The sequence below is a fragment of the Candoia aspera genome, chromosome 4, assembly GCF_035149785.1.
Source record: "Candoia aspera isolate rCanAsp1 chromosome 4, rCanAsp1.hap2, whole genome shotgun sequence".
Taxonomy (NCBI): domain Eukaryota; kingdom Metazoa; phylum Chordata; class Lepidosauria; order Squamata; family Boidae; genus Candoia; species Candoia aspera.
The window spans coordinates 53,930,526-53,947,692 of record NC_086156.1 but is presented as its reverse complement, the minus strand read 5'-3'; the positions used below and the strand labels follow the sequence as shown (position 1 = coordinate 53,947,692).

The 17,167-nt window shown below is 43.6% G+C and overlaps 1 protein-coding gene across 3 annotated transcripts in view; it reads right to left on the bottom strand.

Annotated features, from left to right (window-relative positions):
* SUGCT (succinyl-CoA:glutarate-CoA transferase) overlaps positions 1–17,167 on the bottom strand; it is a 634,652-nt gene that overhangs the window by 604,126 nt on the left and 13,359 nt on the right. For all 3 annotated transcript variants that reach the window (XR_010067980.1, XM_063304167.1, XM_063304166.1), the window contains exons 4-5: positions 15,704–15,789; positions 15,416–15,466 (exon numbers count right to left, since the gene is read on the bottom strand). Coding sequence is in view for 2 of the 3 variants with exons in the window: in XM_063304167.1 (XP_063160237.1) it covers positions 15,416–15,466; positions 15,704–15,789 (137 nt within the window). In the remaining variant the exon portion in view is untranslated. The remainder of the gene's footprint in view (positions 1–15,415; positions 15,467–15,703; positions 15,790–17,167) is intronic.

Here is a 17,167-nt window from a genome sequence, read left to right as displayed (position 1 = left end):
TGCTTAAAGAATGTAATAGAGAGAAATGTTCAGTGATTTCAAAAAGTGTCTTATATTATCCTCATCCCACGTTTTAAAGAATCGACTATACCCACAATTATGATGGCTATTATTTTTCCTGGTATATTTAAGGGTGGAAAAGAAAACCTATATAGACATTATTGTGAATGTTGTAGTTAGTTGGCTAGCCACCCAGGATGTACTAAAGGCAATGGATTTGGATGATATCTTGGACTTGGGAGAGATTTAAGAATGTGACCTCAATGGAGTGGCAACCTGAGTGGTGGAACGAACTCTTGGGGACTCTTTGGGGACCCCCGACCCAGGTACCCCCCGAGGGTCTTGTTACCTCCATCTGATTGACTTTAGAACAGTTGGACAGAGACCGCAGCAAAATCTAAACTGGTCATCCCTCCCTAACTGTCCCAAAATACTATCGGGCTATTGTGTAATGTTGCCTATTCTAAAACACCATCAGACTCATGAGTAGGAATTCAAAGATATCTGATTTATTAAAGAATACTGTGCAGGATCACAGAGAAAGCCGAGAATGATTAAAGCGCACCAAATTCAAACTAAAAATCCTCGGTGCAAATGAAATCCCTCCCCCCATAGAATCTTCTCAAGTTCATAATCCCAGATGCTCCTAACAGTTTCTGATGGTCTGCGGGAAAAGTCCTTGAACAGAGAACATAACCCAAACACATTCCATTGTACTGATTTCACATACAGAGCTTGGTACAAGGTCTCACAGCAGCTCCCTCCCAAACAGAAACGCACGTCAGCGCTATGGCATGTGAAACGTTACGATGTATAAACTACATTGAATCAGTGAACATGACATACTGCCCCCCCAAAATGAAGAATACATTAAGCAGCAGGCTTCAAAGGATAAGCAAGGTGGAAACGGTTAACTAAATCAGGAGCGTTAACATGGTGGGCAGACACCCATTCAGGATGAGGAAAGTGTTTCCATCGGACGAGATACCGCAGGGTGCCTCGAAGCTTGCGAGAATCAACGATGTCCTGGACTTCAAAGTGTTGTTGGCCATCAATCATAATTGGAGCAGGAGGAGGAGGTTGAGGGTGCCAACGAGGTAAGTGGTGCACAGGCTTAAGCAAGCTGCAATGGAAAACAGGGTGCAAGCGTTTCAAATTGTGAGGCAGTTCCAATTTAACAGTAACTGGGTTGACACGATGAACAGCAGGAAAAGGACCAATGAATTTGGGAGCAAGTTTTTTAGAGGGCTGAGGTGATCTGATAAATTTAGTAGATAGATACACCTGATCCCCAACTTTGAAGTCGTGTTGGAAAGAACGATGCTTATCAGCTTGAGACGTGTAAGCAGCCTGGGCATCAGCCAAAGCTTGTTGGATTACTGGCCAGGAATCAGACAGTTTAACAGCCCAGTCAGACGCAGAACATGTTTGGGAAGGGGGCTGTGGCAGTTCAGGGATGGAAACAAAGTTGTGACCAGAAATTACGCGAAAAGGGGTTTGTCCGGTACTTTGATGGACAGCATTGTTGTAAGCAACTTCAGCAAAAGGTAACAACTCCACCCAATCGTCCTGATGGTAGTTAATGTATGCTCTAAGAAACTGTTCAAGAGTGGCATTTAAAATCTCAGTAGAATCGTCAGTCTGTGGATGGGACAATGTGGACAGTGCTTGTTTAGTGCCAATTTTAAAAATGATTTCCAAAATTGGGAAGTAAACTATGTGCCGCGGTCAAAAATTAAATGGGAGGGGCTACCGTGGAGGCAGTAGATGTGGAGAAATAGGCACGCGAATTGTGGGGCTGACCGGATGGACGCACATGGAATGAAATGAGCTTGTTTAGAGAAAAAATCCTTTACAACCCAAATGACAGTTTTCTTCTGACTGGGAGGTAGGTCCACAATGAAATCCATAGAAATCACGTCCCAGGGGCAGGATGGGCTGGCCACTGGCTGTAGAAGCCCCAGTGGTTTCCCCCTTTTTCGTTTTGACATGGCACAAACAGGACAGGAAGCAACATAGTCTTTTACGTCACATCTTAAGGTTGGCCACCAAAATTGACGGCGAACCAAATGCAAGGTTTTGACAAAACCAACGTGTCCAGCAAGTTTATCATCATGGGAATGCTGCAAAACATCAGCTCTTAAAGTTTCAAGCACATAAAGGCGGTGTTCCACCCACGCCAGACCGTTTTCAAAAGAAACATTGTCTCTATTAGCTAGCAGCCAAGTGTCAGATTTCAGTGCCTGGAGAAAGTCCTTCTGTAACAAGGAACTTGCACTTTCCACTTCCCAAGCTGTGCTGGGGGCGGGGTTGCCTGCGCACGGGTCTGGCTCCGAGTGACAGCAACCAAGCCCAGTTGTGGTTCAGTGAGAACAGTCCCAACCACATCTGCCACCTGGTCAAGATCCTGAGGTAACTGTGACAAAGCATCAGCCAGAAAGTTTTTCTTTCCCGGAATAAATTTTAACTGGAAGTTAAAGCGACTGAAAAACTAAGCCCAGCGAATTTGTTTAGGGCTGAGATGTTGTGGGGTGTGGAGGGCTTCCAAATTCCTGTGATTGGTCCAAACCTCGAAAGGGCATTTAGCGCTTTCAAGGAGATGGCGCCAGGTTTCTAAAGCTGCTTTTACAGCAAACGCCTCCTTTTCCCAAACATGCCAACAGCGTTCTGTTTCAGAAAATTTCCGGGACAGATAAGCGCAGGGTTTTAAGTGATTTTCAGAATCTCTCTGTAACAATATAGCCCCAACTGAGGAGTCAGAAGCATCAACTTGGACCACAAAGGGGCGCTCAGGATCAGGGTGCTGTAGAATAGGCTCAGCAGTGAAAAGAGTTTTTAATTTCTCAAATGATGCCTGGCATTCAGGCGTCCAATTCAGCACTGCCCCAGGGTTTTTTACTTTGCATGTCTCCCCCAAGCCCTTGGTATGGAGTAAATCAGTGAGGGGCAGAGCAATCTCAGCGAACCCCTAGATAAATTGCCGATAGAAATTACTGAACCCTAGGAAATTTTGTAATTGCCTCCGGGTGCGGGGACATTCCCCACTTAGAATCGCCTGAATTTTTGCAGGGTCCATTTCTATACACCGGTCAGACACTCGATAGCCCAGATAATCAAGTTGGGTTTCATGAAACTCACATTTGGAAAGTTTGGCATAGAGTTTGGCATCTCTAAGTTTGCGTAACACCTGTCTGGGAAGGCGTTCGTGTTCCTCCTCGGTTTCAGTGTAAATGAGAACTTCATCTAAATAAACCAGGACCCCTTTAAACAAATGATCATGTAATACTTCATTAATCAATTGCATGAAGATTCCGGGCGCCCCTGTCAACCCAAAAGGGAGGACTTTGTATTGAAACAATCCTAGTGGGCAATTAAAAGCAGTCTTCCACTCATCCCCAGCTTTTATGCGAATGCAGAAGTAGGCTTTGCGAAGATCAAGCTTGGAGAACATCTTGCCCTTTGACAAATGAGCTAACATGTCCTTCATGAGGGACAGAGGGTACTTGTTGACAATAGAGATGGAATTTAACCCTCGATAGTCCGTACAGAGTCGAAGCGTGCCATCTTTCTTTTCCCGGAATAACACAGGAGCCCCAACTGGGGAATTAGCAGGTTCAATAAACCCTCTTGACAGATTTTTGTCAATGAAGTCCCGTAATGCCTCGAGCTCCTTCTGAGTCATCGGATAAATTTTTGGCTTGGGCAATTGAGCATTGGGGACCAACTCTATTGCACAGTCAGTTTTCCAGTGGGGGGGTAACTGATCTGCTTCCATCTCCCCAAAGACGTCTGCAAATTCTTGGTATTGAGCAGGCAAGCTGTCATGAGTAAGGATGGTGAGCAGGGGGCTCCCATCCAGACTGTTAAGCGCATGCGTAGCACTGAGGAATTGGGCAGCCATTCAAACAGACACAGATCGGGACCGCCTTAACCTTTGGGGTTTATATGTCTGGGTTTTTCCCACGCTTCTTCAGTTTGTTAGGATTCCTGTTATGTACAAGCAATAAAACATTAGAGACCAGTTCCTTGTCTCAGCGTGGTTCCTGGCTGTTAGGACACAAGCCTTCTAAATGTAGAAAGTCAGGGCGCGGCATGGCGATCGCTGCCCTTCCAACCCCCACACGTGCAACTATCTCCGCTGTAGGAGCTTGGTAAAATCCATCTTTAAAAGTCACAGTTCTGTGCTCCCAGTTTATATAGGGGCTTCGATAGGTCAACCAGGGGATCCCCAGGATTACCAAGGGATTGCCAACAGGTGCTACAACGAATTTCAAAGTCTCACGGTGGCTGCCCATTTGCATTGCCACAGTTCCAGTGAAATGGGTTGCTGCCCCCCCCCCCACTGTTGAACCATCCAACTGTGTGAAGATCAAAGGATGCTGGAGGGGGAAACTAGGCAGTTCCAAAGCAGCAACCAGATCAGGGTGAATTAAACACCTGGAACACCCAGAGTCAACTAAAGCCCATACCTCTGTAGTTTTTGTGCGGGAACCCAATTTCACTTTTACTGCTAAAGTGGGACAGTCAGCACTCACTATAGCATCTTCGCGCCCATCCTCTTCCACCTGCCCGCTGGCGCCCTTCATGGCAGGTGGCTGGCGTTTCCCGCCGGCTCCTTAGAGTCGTCTTCAGCCTCTCCTGAGAAGTAGTTTACTTCTTCAGCGTCGGCTGTCCCTTTGGCTGCTGTCATTCGCAGCGAGGGGGGGGTGCGATTTGGCCGGCAGCTTCCCCGCTCGATCTCCAGCCTTGGCTTTGGGGCAATCAGCTGCTCGATGGCCCTCCTTTCTGCATCGGAGACACTGACCCCTCGCGTAGCACCGATCTCTCTCCTCATCCCAAGGTCTATAGCTTGGCCAGGCAGCAGTCGCAGCACTTCGGGGTCCTCTCATGGTGGCGGGTGGTTTTTCAGATTTTCTAGTTTGCATGAAGGTATGCTGAGCATGCTCAGCCTTTCTTGCCAGACAGATCCAGTCGTACAATGACTTGGGGTCATCTCTACACAATGCCCAACGCAGGACGTCCCAGTTGAGTCCCTCTTTAAAACGCTCTATTAGAATTGACTCAGACCAGTCAGTGATTTTCCCAGCCAGAACTTTAAACTCTAGGGCGTAATCAGCTACTGACATTTGGCCCTGGGTAAGATCCTTCAGTGCCTTCTTAGCTCTTGCCTTGGCCAGAGGATCCTCAAAATGCAGCTTTAACACCCACATGAAATCATCGAAATAATCAAGTGCAGGGGAGTCAGCATCACTTAATTGAACATACCAGTCAGCCGCTCAACCCTTCAACTTGGTGGCAATGGCAGTTATTTTAGCCTCTTTGGAAGGGAAGCATGCCCCAAACTGCCTCATATAACTTTTAGCATTAGTTAAAAAGAAAGTTAACTTTGTTGGATCCCCGTCAAATTTGACAGAAAAGTCTCTCACTCCGCCTCCGGTTGGAGTGGAACCAGCAGGTGCTTGAGTGGTTTGGCCCCAGGTTACAGTAGCTTTCCCTTTACAGGGTGGGGTTACTGATGGCTGGGCTCTGCAGGGTGGAGATTCATCCCAGAGCCGTCTCCGGCCCCGCTCCACCGGAAGTCTGGATGGGAGGATGGGGGATGGTTGCAGGAAGCTGGGATCTCCTCCGCGTCTCCCCTGCCCCTCCAGTGACAAAGACAGGTTTTTCAACATGTACTCCATTGATTCTATTTTGGCTTCCACCACTCTTAGTCTCTCAGGGGTTCGAGAGTCCCCTCTCCTTCGCGTGCCCGGTTTCCTCTCAGTTGACACCATAGTAGATTCTTTTTCTGAGGTTAGCAGGAACCGATACTTCCAGGACGTCCCCGACATCCCTGGTTGGGGTTCCCCCACTTCATCCAAGATGATCAACTCTGCGAGCAATTCGCTGGGTGCCGGTTGCTTTTGCTCTTCCCCATTGTCAGATTCCTCTGAATCAGGATTGGAATTCGATTCATCCCTTGACAAGTCTCGGGATTCTGAAGGTTCTGTGGTGAGATTCAGTTCTCCGCTCTTGACCGTCAACTCAGGCATCAAGCTAGCCGTCTCCTCGAGTCCCCCGGTCATGGATTTTGACTCAGCCATTGTTAACTATTTTCCCTCACAAGAGAGTGATCTTGGGAGGAGCTAATGATACAACTTTGGGGATTCTCAGCTTTATGTAATGGTTGCCTATTCAAAAACACCATCAGACTCATGAGTAGGAATTCAAAGATATCTGATTTATTAAAGAATAGTATGCAGGATCACAGAGAAAGCTGAGAATGATGAAAGCGCGCCAAATTCAAACTAAAAACCCTCGGTGCAAATGAAATTCCTCCCCCCATAGAATCTTCTTAAGTTCACAATCCCAGGTACTCCTAATGGTTTCTGATGGTCTGCGGGAAAAGTCCTTGAGAAGAGAAAATAACCCAAACACATTCCATTGTACTGATTTCACATACAGAGCTTGGTACAAGGTCTCACAGCAGCTCCCTCCCAAACAGAAACGTGCATCAGCGCCATGGCATGTGAAACGTTACGATGTATAAACTACATTGAATTAGTGAACATGACAATTGGGGGTTCCTTTCTCGTGAATGGTGTGTTCCCTCCCAGGTGTGAGAGGCATGAGAGGCATCGCAGGTTTGGATGGTGAGTGTGAGAACACCCACCTCCTGAGTGAGAGACAGGAGGTGGGGAGTAGCGGATGGGTTGCCCCCCCGCCGACCAGTGAGAGAAGTCAAGGGGGGGCACAGTGAGTGCATGCATGGGCAGTGGTTGGGCTGTCAGTGCTGAGAGTGTGAGCTGGTGCACTGGGGGGGGGGGCACCATCACCTTGTAATTGAGTGAGAGGGAGTGAGGTTGTATGTATGAATGGAAGGATCCCTATTTTTAACCAGTGATCTTGGGAGGTCCAGGAGTGGAGACTAATGGATTTCGAGACTCTGGAGGTTGTAGGGTGGGGCAGGCTATTGGGGTGGTGATGGACAGGGGACAATATGACAGGAGTCGGAGGATGGGTCATCTTAGAGGAAGACGCCCCCGGTGTTTGTTACCTTTGGCGTGTTCCAGCCCTCCATGCTCAAACCCAGGTCCTGGACAGCAGACTTGTGGTGGCCCTGACTTTTGGCTGCTGCTTTGTAATGTCAGGTCAATTAACAAGGCCCCCCTCATATGTGATTTGATCACAGAGGAGGGGGCAGACCTGGTGTGTATTACCGAGATCTGGCTGGGCCCAGAATGAAGTGTTGCTCTTTTGGAGATATGCCTGGCCGGGTTTCAAGTCTGACACCAGCTGAGACCTCAGGGCAGGGGAGGAGGGGTGGTTGTTGGTATCCGAGAATCCCTAGTGGCTGTCAGGGCCTCTGCTCCACAAGTGGCTGGCTGTGAGACCCTTTCTTCAAGTTTCGAGTGTTGCTATTGTACCAGCCTCCCTGCAGCATAGCAACCTCCCTGCCTGAGCTGATGGAGGCCATCTCAGGTTTGGTGGTGGAGTTCCCCAGACTTATGGTTCTGGGAGACTTTAACTTGCCTTCCCTGGGACGGGCCTCGGAAGAAGCTTGGGAGCTCATGGCCACCATGGTGGCCATGGGCCTGTCTCAGATTATTCAGGACCCGACTCGAGACAGTGGCCTCACTCCAGATTTAAATTTCTTGTCAGAGCAGTGGCAATGTAATCTGAGGGAAGAGTTACATCTTTCCCCTTTGTCAAGGTCAGATCATGCCCTGGTGAACTTGAGATCTCCTATGCCACCCCCATCCGCAGGGAGGCAGGACCCATTTGATTGGTCCACCCTTGGAGACTGATGGACCCAGTAGGGTTCCAGAGGGAGCTGGGGGGTATACCTGAGGATCTGCTGCTGGGTCCAGCGGAGGCTCTAGCTGCCACCTGGAATGCAGCGGTGGCTGGGGCCTTGGACAGGATCGCACCTGTGCAGCCTCTCTTGCCCGCTCAAACCCAACACTCCCCGTGGCTCATGGAGGGGTTGAGAATCTTGAAGAGGGTTAAGAGAAGCCTCGGGTGCCTCTGGAGGAAGACAAAGACCAAGTCCAACCAAACACAAGCTAGAGCTGCTATTAAGGCCTAGCTTGTGGTGGTAAGAGCGGAGAAACATCAGTATTTCTCCATTCTTACTGCATCTGCAGAATGCTGCCCGGCAGCCCTGTTTAAAATTACCCAATCTGTGACTGTAATAAAATTGAACTGAATTACCCAATCCCTTTTGGGGAAACGGAATTCAGAAATCCATCTACAGGGCCATGCTGAGGAATTTTCTGAGCATCTGCAGGATAAAATCGCTCTGATCCTTTTCCATTTGGACTCCGAGCATGAGACAGAGTCTGGTGGGATACCCAGAGAATGAATTTACCATGTTATCTGGGAACAGTTTGACACTGTTGAACCCAAGGAAGTGGACAGGATCCTCTGGACTGTAAATGCCACCACTTGCCAATTAGACCCATGTCCCTCCTGCTGGTGAAAACAGCTCAGGAGGCAACACGTAGCTGAGTCCAGGCAATGGTAAATACATCTTTAAGAGAGGGGTGTTTCCAGTAGCTTTCAAGGAAGCACTGGTGTGCCCTCTCCTCAAGAAACCATCACTGGACCCTACCATATTGGACAATTTTCATCCAGTCTCCCACCTCTCCTTTTTGAGGAAGGTGGTTGAGAAAGTGGTGGCATTGCAGCTCCAGAGGATTCTGGATGAAACAGATTATCTAGACCCCTTTCAGTCAGGTTTCAGGCCCAGTCATGGGATGAAAACGGCACTGGTCGCACTTATGGATGATCTCTGGTGGGAGTGGGATGGAGGCAGTGCATCCATCCTTGCTCTTCTTGACCTCTCAGCGGCTTTCAATACCATCAACCATGGTATCCTTCTGGACCAACTCAGGGAAATGGGGGTGGGCAGCGTGGTTCTGCACTGGTTCACCTCCTTTCTTCAGGGCTGGTCCAGACAGTGGTGATAGGGAGTGAGAGATCCAGCCTGCAGCCCCTACTTTGTGGGGTGCCGCAGGGCTCGGCAACCTCTCCACTCCTTTTAACATTTACATGAAACCACTAGGCGAGATCATCCATCACCGTGGGATGAGGTATCATCAATATGCTGATGATACTCAAATACACATCTCCATCCCAAGTAAAGTAAGTGTTGCCGTGACCACCCTTTCCAAGTTTCTGAGGGCTGTTGGGGCTTGGACAGGGAACATCAGGCTTTGACTGAACCCTGGTAAGACAGAGTGGCTGTTGATTAATGGCTCCTCGGTATCTGGGAAATTATCAACTTTAGTTCTGGATGGAGTTGCATTGCCCTGTACAGAACAGTTGCGTAACTTGGGGCTCCTCTTGGACTCACAATTCCTGCTCGAAGAGGAGGTGGCAGTCGTGGCCTTTGCTCAACTTTGTGTTGTGCACCAGTTATGCCCCTTCCTGGAATGAGAGGCCCTTCAAATGGTCACTCATGCCCTGGTTATCTCCCATATAGACTACTGCAATGTGCTTTACATGGGGCTACCCTTGAAGAGTACCCGGAAGGTACAGCTGGCCCAGAATGAGGCCGCGCGAGCATTCTTTGGTGCCCCAAGGGTGGCACATGTGACACCTTTGCTGCGCGAGCTGCACTGGTTTCCAGTTTGTTTCCAGGTCCAATTCAAGGTGTTGGTTATGACCTTTAAAGCCCTACATGGCATAGGACCAGGTTACCTGAGGGACCGTCTCATCCCCATTATATCAACCCATCCCACCCGGGCAGGCAAAAAGGGCATGCTACAGACCCCAGAGAATTCCATCTGCTGGGGTCCTGGAAGTGTGCCTTCTCTGCAGTAGTGCCTGACCTTTGGAATATTTTTCCCCCAGAGTTGAGACAGGCCCCTTCATTCCTGGACTTCCACAAGCAATTGAAAACCTGGTTTTGCCATCTTGCCTGGGGCAGGAAGAAGAACAGTCACTCTTGGGGATGGCTAGCTCCCTAGAAGGACCCTGTTCTATTTGCGGATTAATGGAGAACCTTTAGCCATTTGGTTTTTATCATATTTATATTTTATTGTGTATCTATATTTATTGTATAGTTCTATATTGTACTGTTTTAATTCCGTTTTTATTGTAAACCGCCCAGAGTCCCTCCTCAGGGGGAGATGGGCGGTTATAAATTTGATAGATAGATAGATAGATAGATAGATAGATAGATAGATAGATAGATAGATAGACAGACAGACAGACAGACAGACAGACAGACAGACAGACAACCTTTGTTTTTCCTTCAATGTCTGAATAGCAGCATGAGAACTTCACAAAGTTTTGGACAGGCACAATATACTTAGTGATCGACTGCTTTCCATAACTAACTTCCCACTGCTGAGTTAGACCTTTATATAGCAATGAGCTAAAAAATACTTGATTTTCTCTCTGTTATATCCAGACATGTCTTAACTTTCTCATTAGGCACAAACCTGTTTGTTTTACAAATACCTTCTTCATTTTTACACTAGATTATTGTAGTCAGTTAGACTAATACAGAACGTTCAAAGATAATACCTAAAACAAGAACATATCCTTCCAGTAATATGTGTTATATGCAAATTTCTTGATATTTATCATTTACCATAGCAACTTAGAGAACTGACTCTTCAGATTTAATTAATTGCTATCTTGTAACACAGACAATCAGATGTCAGTTTAAAAACAAGGGTGTGTCTGACGCACGCCATGGTCTTCTCAATTGCCACATATGCCTGTGAAAGTTGGACATTAAAAAGGAAGATAGAAGAAGAATTGATGCATTCGAATTGTGGTGTTGATGAAGATTATTGAAAATACCATGGACTGCCAGAACAAACAAATCAGTTTTAGAAGAAATACAACCAGAATGTTCCCTAGAGGCGAAGATAACTAGGCTTAGACTCTCATACTTTGGGCACATCATCAGGAAAGACGGATCGCTTGAAAAGGACATCATTTTTGGTAAAGTCGAGGGCCAGCAGAAAAGAGGGAGACCTTCAATGCGATGGATTGATACAATTACAGCAACAATGGATGCAAACATTGGAACAGTCAGGCATATGGCACAAGACCAAACAGCATTTTGTTCTTTTATACTTAGGGTCGTCATGAGTCGTAAACGACTCGACGGCAACTAACAACAACACAGACAATGGCACAAAAATTGGCTACTCTACTAAGAATGACTGGATACTGATGTGGTAAAAGGTAAAGTATATAAAATTCAACCACCTTACCTACCTTGTTCAATAAAATGAGTACTACAAAGTTACAATAAATATTCTTGTAAAGGGGGTTCACAGAAGAACATGGCCCATAACCTTTATTTCTCCAATCTTACAGGGATAATTACAAAAAGCAAAAGGAATACAATTTAATGGATCCCAGATACAATGGACCAAATTGCTATCTGGATTCCCCGCCCCCAAGAGGGAAGTCTGAAGTATTCAGGTTAAGACAGTAAAATTTACATTAATTTTATATCATTCACAGCAATTGTGAATTTGTATGATGACATCATTTATGCAAATAACATCCATTGACATGAACATTATTTGCAATTTAAAAGACATTAACCCTGCCCCCTCAATTGGTCCATTAAACTGAGATTTCACTGTAATTTGAAACCTGCCCACCAGCAGCACTTCAGGCAAAGCATCAAATTGCTCATTGTAACCTTCTTATGGCTGAGCATGCTTTTAAAAATGATTCTGAAGAATGCCTCAGATTCATGCAAGCACAGGATCTCTCTGCCATTCACTAAAGCAGCCCACTTTTTCTCAAGGTTCTATGCAAGCATAAGAAAAGATTGGGGCTGTTTAAGGAGTCAGCTCATTGAAGTAAATGTAATCTTTTATACAACAGAACTATCAGAGTAAACATTCACAACTTCTGAAATAAAAACCTATACACAGTCCTTCAGAATTAATTTGAGCACTGATGGAGGAAAGTAATCCTGCTTAAGTTTTATTTATTGTGCTCAGATACAAAATTAAAGCAGCAGCTTTCAGTGCATACTGTAGTCTTACTTCCTCCAAAAGTAACTCTAGCATCAGGCTAATCAATCCTAAGCATGTATACTTGGAATGAGTGCCACGAACTGTATTCCCAAGAAAATATGTATAGAATTCATGGAATTCTGGAAACTTATTTCCAAGTAAATATGCACAGCACTAAAATAAACATAATAGCATTTACATATCAATAATCCACAGTTCACAGATTTTCAAAACTTTTTCTGGATTGTATCTGAAGTTCTAAACTTGTAGCATCAAAATATTATACCTATCTTCTATGGTAGTCTTCCCTATCCTAGGATCCTCCCACAGATGTTATAGGATCTCAGTTTTTATAACTGGTAGTGTGCTGGAGTTGGCTCGTACCAGCTTGCAAGAGCCAATTGATAAATTTTCAGGAATTTTGCAAGTCAGTTGTTAAATCCAACTGAAATCCAAGATGGCATCCAGGAGGGTGGTCTGTTAGTATGGAGGAGCTGGTGTGTTGTTTTTTTTGTGTGTTTTAGCATGCTTGGTCCTCCTTGGGTACCCCACAATCACAGCTGGTTTTGATAGTTCCATACACACTGAGCCTATTTCTCAACATGTATTGATGGCTCCAAAATGAAGAAAGCTGTAATATTCCATCTAGAGGGAACTAGATTCATGAGGGTAGTAAACACTGCATGCCTTCATTTATCATTCCATGCAACTGTGGCTCTCTTCATTTACCAAAAGCATACCCAATATGTAAGATCTCTATACCTCATCAATAAATGAGGATGAACTACAGAGAAGTACTTTATACAAATTTACATACAATTATACTGAAACATCAACCAAGAAGTCCTGTTCCATGAAAAGCTGCTTCTTATACTGTACTGTGTTGTTTAGGTTCGGTGCAAGGTAGACTAGCCTCCTTGTGGTGCACCCTGGGCAATGGGACTTATCATGGCTAAATAGTCTACACATCTGGCTGCTGGACCTCACAAGGATTTCCCAGCAAGAAAAAGCAGCATGAACACTGAACTGCTATGCCATACGATAAAAAAAAAAAAAAGCAGAACCCAATTGTTAATTCAGGAGGGACATGTATGGCCCTATCCCAGTGATAGTAAAATATACAGTATATTTAGAAATTCAAGAAAAATATATAGTTTTGCTTTGCTTCCCCTCCTCTCAATATACAATAAAGTTATATAGTTGTATTGCTGGTCATCAGGAGCTGCAACAGGCAAAAGAATTATGTCAGCCTCAGATGGGAGGATGAGAGAGCTAATACTGCATCCCATTCAGATTTAGTGTTTGTAAGATCTTAAATAGTCAAGTATGCGGCCATTCTGCAATAATGAATGTTTCTCCATTTATCTGGATCAAGCAAGAGCAAGATACAATTTCTCATTACTCTGGGAACACAACTCATATTCCCCCCAAATACTCAACTATTTCATCACTGTAGGGTTATTTTATGTTTCCTTATTCCCAAATAATTCTTCCTTTTCACACCACATATATACAGATGGGAATGTACAAATGTATGTACCTATGTTCCAATGAGATTTTGTTTAGAAGTGACCTGTTTAAAAATACTTTAAATTGGCCAAGAAATCATTTTCTGAAACATATATTTAGCTGATTAGTAAGAAAACACTGGAATGGGTTTAATAAACTGGTGTCATCATATCAGCAATAACAAGCATTACTGCTTTTGTGGATTATTTATTATACTTAAGTCTAAAACACACTTACACAAAAAAAATCTCAGGTCAGCAAAAACTCAAAACAACAGATGCATGCACTTTATGAATAATCTAATCACTAAGAGATATACAGTATACTACATCCAGCAAGTGCTAAATGGAGCCAGAGAACAGTTTAATGATTCAATTTACACTTGATGGAAAAATGACATATGAAGACATTAAATAATGATAGTTTACTGTTACTCCTATTGCTACCACTGTGGTAGAAAACTCCAAAACATCATTTTGAAAATTGTACTTAATTCACTCATTTCTACATGCCAAACTTACTGAAAGGCTAAGATGTTAAGGAGAAAAAGGTGGATAGACTCATAGAAAGCAAGTATGAGGTGTAAATTAATATTTGACTACTTTCTAAGAAGCTATAGCTTTCTTCATTTTGGGAAATCTGTATTTAATAAGTCAACCTCTAAGACATTAGATGGATATAGTTGTATATATACTGAACTATACCTTTTGATACAGTGGAAAATATTTGGCTGAGGGCTTTCTCTATATACATTTATGCTACATCATAAGTAGCCAGGAATAATCAACAAGAGAATTAGTCATATGCTGTATTTGACAAGTTCTGGAAGCTCCTACTAGTTTCATTCAAAGCAGGACATTTCCCATTAGTTGAAGAGTAAAGAGCTTGGCAGATAAATAGGAAGCTAACTTCAAAAAAGTAAATATATTTGTGGCTCTTGACCTATTCTTTTCTGGTAGATGGATGCCCTAAGCATTCTTTAATCCCTATGGGTGTGAAACCAAAATTAAACTATCCCTTCTGCTTCCTTCTTTTCTAGTTTTAGTTCTTCTCACCAGGGCTCAAATTCTCTGAAACCATTTTTCATTTTTATTTAGCAAACAAAGTAAAATTGGATTTGAACCAGCTCTAACCATTGGCTAACTCTGGCTGATCTCAAAAAAGCTAAGCAGGGTTAGACCTGGTTAGTTAGATGGGAAACCACCAGGAAACCACAGGGCTAGATCAGGAAGTAAACATAAAAATGTCAGAAAAGACAATGGTAAACCACTTCCATATTATTTTTAATAGAATTACTGTACATGTCCATGGAATCTTCGAGTACTGAGCTCAATCCAAGAGAGTCTTTATTACATCAGGCAATTAAACAAATACAAAAAATAGCACTCCATTATTCTGATAAATATGTAGATTAGCGTGCAGATATCAGTGGTTAGAACAACAAAACAAAAGCTTTCTTGCTGTTCAACCATGACTGCCTATTATTATAATTGACTGAGAAAACAGCAGTAACTAGAGATCTTTCTTGAAGACTGAGGAGGAATCACCTTCCTAATATTAGGCCACAGTGCTAGATATTTTTACCTGGGAGTAAGCCCAATTCAACGCAGTGGAACTTATTTCTGAGCACAAAAGAGTACAGATTATCCACCCCTGATATAAAATATTAGGAAACAGCTTAAATCCAGACAAACCATTAATCTATCTAGTTTAAGAATATCTACAGTGACTGGCAGAAGCACTTCAGCACTTTAGACCCTGGAGTTGACACAGATTGAATGATGACCATTAATTAGCAAACTCTATGTTCTGCTATTAAATGACGACCTGTCCCTCAAAATATCTATTGCATATTTTGCAACATGAATGCCATTTCCTCGTAACAAGGATTTATTTTATAAACAATTTATTTTTCAGTTTAAACTCACCTCTTTAATTATCTTTGCTCCCTTGGGCTTCTTCATATTAACAGCTATACTCTAGTAAAAGAGGAAAAACGTAATTCTCTTAATAACATTACTACATTCAGTTATCCACTTTGAACATTATTGAAAAAATCTACTTTGAACTTTACTTAAAGAATGAGTCAGTTGCATCTAATAGCTGTTTCTCCTTTTGACAATACTGTATATATGCATATGCAACAGGAACGACCTTAGTAGAAAAAATGATTTTGCTCAAAATATTTAGCATTACAAGGAGGACATTTTTGTTACCTTTTTATTTCTGTTTACACTGAGAAAATAAACACTTTCAGTTCCAACGAATGGTGGTCCCCAAGATCGTGTATCATCCCCAGATCCTAAAAGTAACAATGACTAACATTAATAAGTTTTCAGCAATATCCCGTACACTTGTGTGATCACAGATCACATTCCTATCCCAAGTTCCAAATTGAATTATAGCCTTCAAACACTTTAATTGCCTACAAAAATTATCTTTTCATTTTCAAATGTCCAAAGTTTTAGCACTGAAGACTATGGCTGGATAAGATTCAATCCAATTAATTTGATACATGGATGAAGATATATTACTACTATAATACCAAAAGTAGTGTAACCTCTGTCAACCTCTCTAGGAAAGCATGTAACTAGGTAAGAAAGGATTTCTGCATTCACACTATCTTATGATTCAAGTCCCCAAGGATTACACTTCAAAACACAGCTCATGACTACACATTTCCAAGTTCTCCAGGCCCACACAAAATTCCTCTGTGCAATACAAAAATCAAACTTGATAAAATACCTTCTCTGATATGCTAACTTTCTAGTAACCATGAAGTTCTGATGTAGGAAATCATTCATGTTTCTGAAATGCTAAGTTTTAAAAGGTCCCTATTATATTCCTTATTCCCAAAGATACATAGGAGAATCCTTAGATTTGTGTTGGCAGATTGCTAGGAAAGCCTTTGGCCCAGGAGAGATCAGAAAAGTCACACACCAGGCATTTCTATAAAAATAATTTTATTTACAGAAAGCAAAACATATTTAAAAGCTTCTGCATTCTACAGGCTCTCAGTGAGAGCTGCTAAAAATTCTCTACATGCCTACACAGAAGGGAAACAGAAACTAAAACAAGTCCAGGCAAGTTTTTTTTTTCCAGGTGCAAAAATTAACATTCGAAAAGGGGACAGTTGAATTCAACCTCTTCACCCTGCCAAAATGATTAGTTACCATAGTAACTTTAATCTGTAGTAGAAAACATTAACAATTTGTACCTGGGAAATGATGTGCTATGCAGAAACACATATATACACAGAGAACCACACATACAGACAACACACACACACAATCTCTGTCTCTCTCTCTCTCTCTCTCCCCCTCCCTCCCTCCCTCCCTTCTCACCCCTATGGGTGGTATGTGTCTTCCTCAGTCCTCTTGGGTCCTCTACTGGGGTTCTGTGCAGTATCTTAGCTTTTCCTAGCATGCACTCTTCTGGACAGAGAGCTCTGATGTTGCTCCCAGGATCTGTTGGAACCACTCTTTCAGCTTAGGAGTCACAGACCTGAGTGCTCCTATCACCACTGCGACCACTTTGGCCTTCACTTTCCACATCCTCTCTAGTACCTCCTTCAGGCCCTGGTACTTCCCCAGCTTCTTATACTCCATCTTCCTGATGTTGCTGTCACTTGTTACTGCTACATCTATCACCACCACTGTCTTCTGGTCCTTGTCTATTAC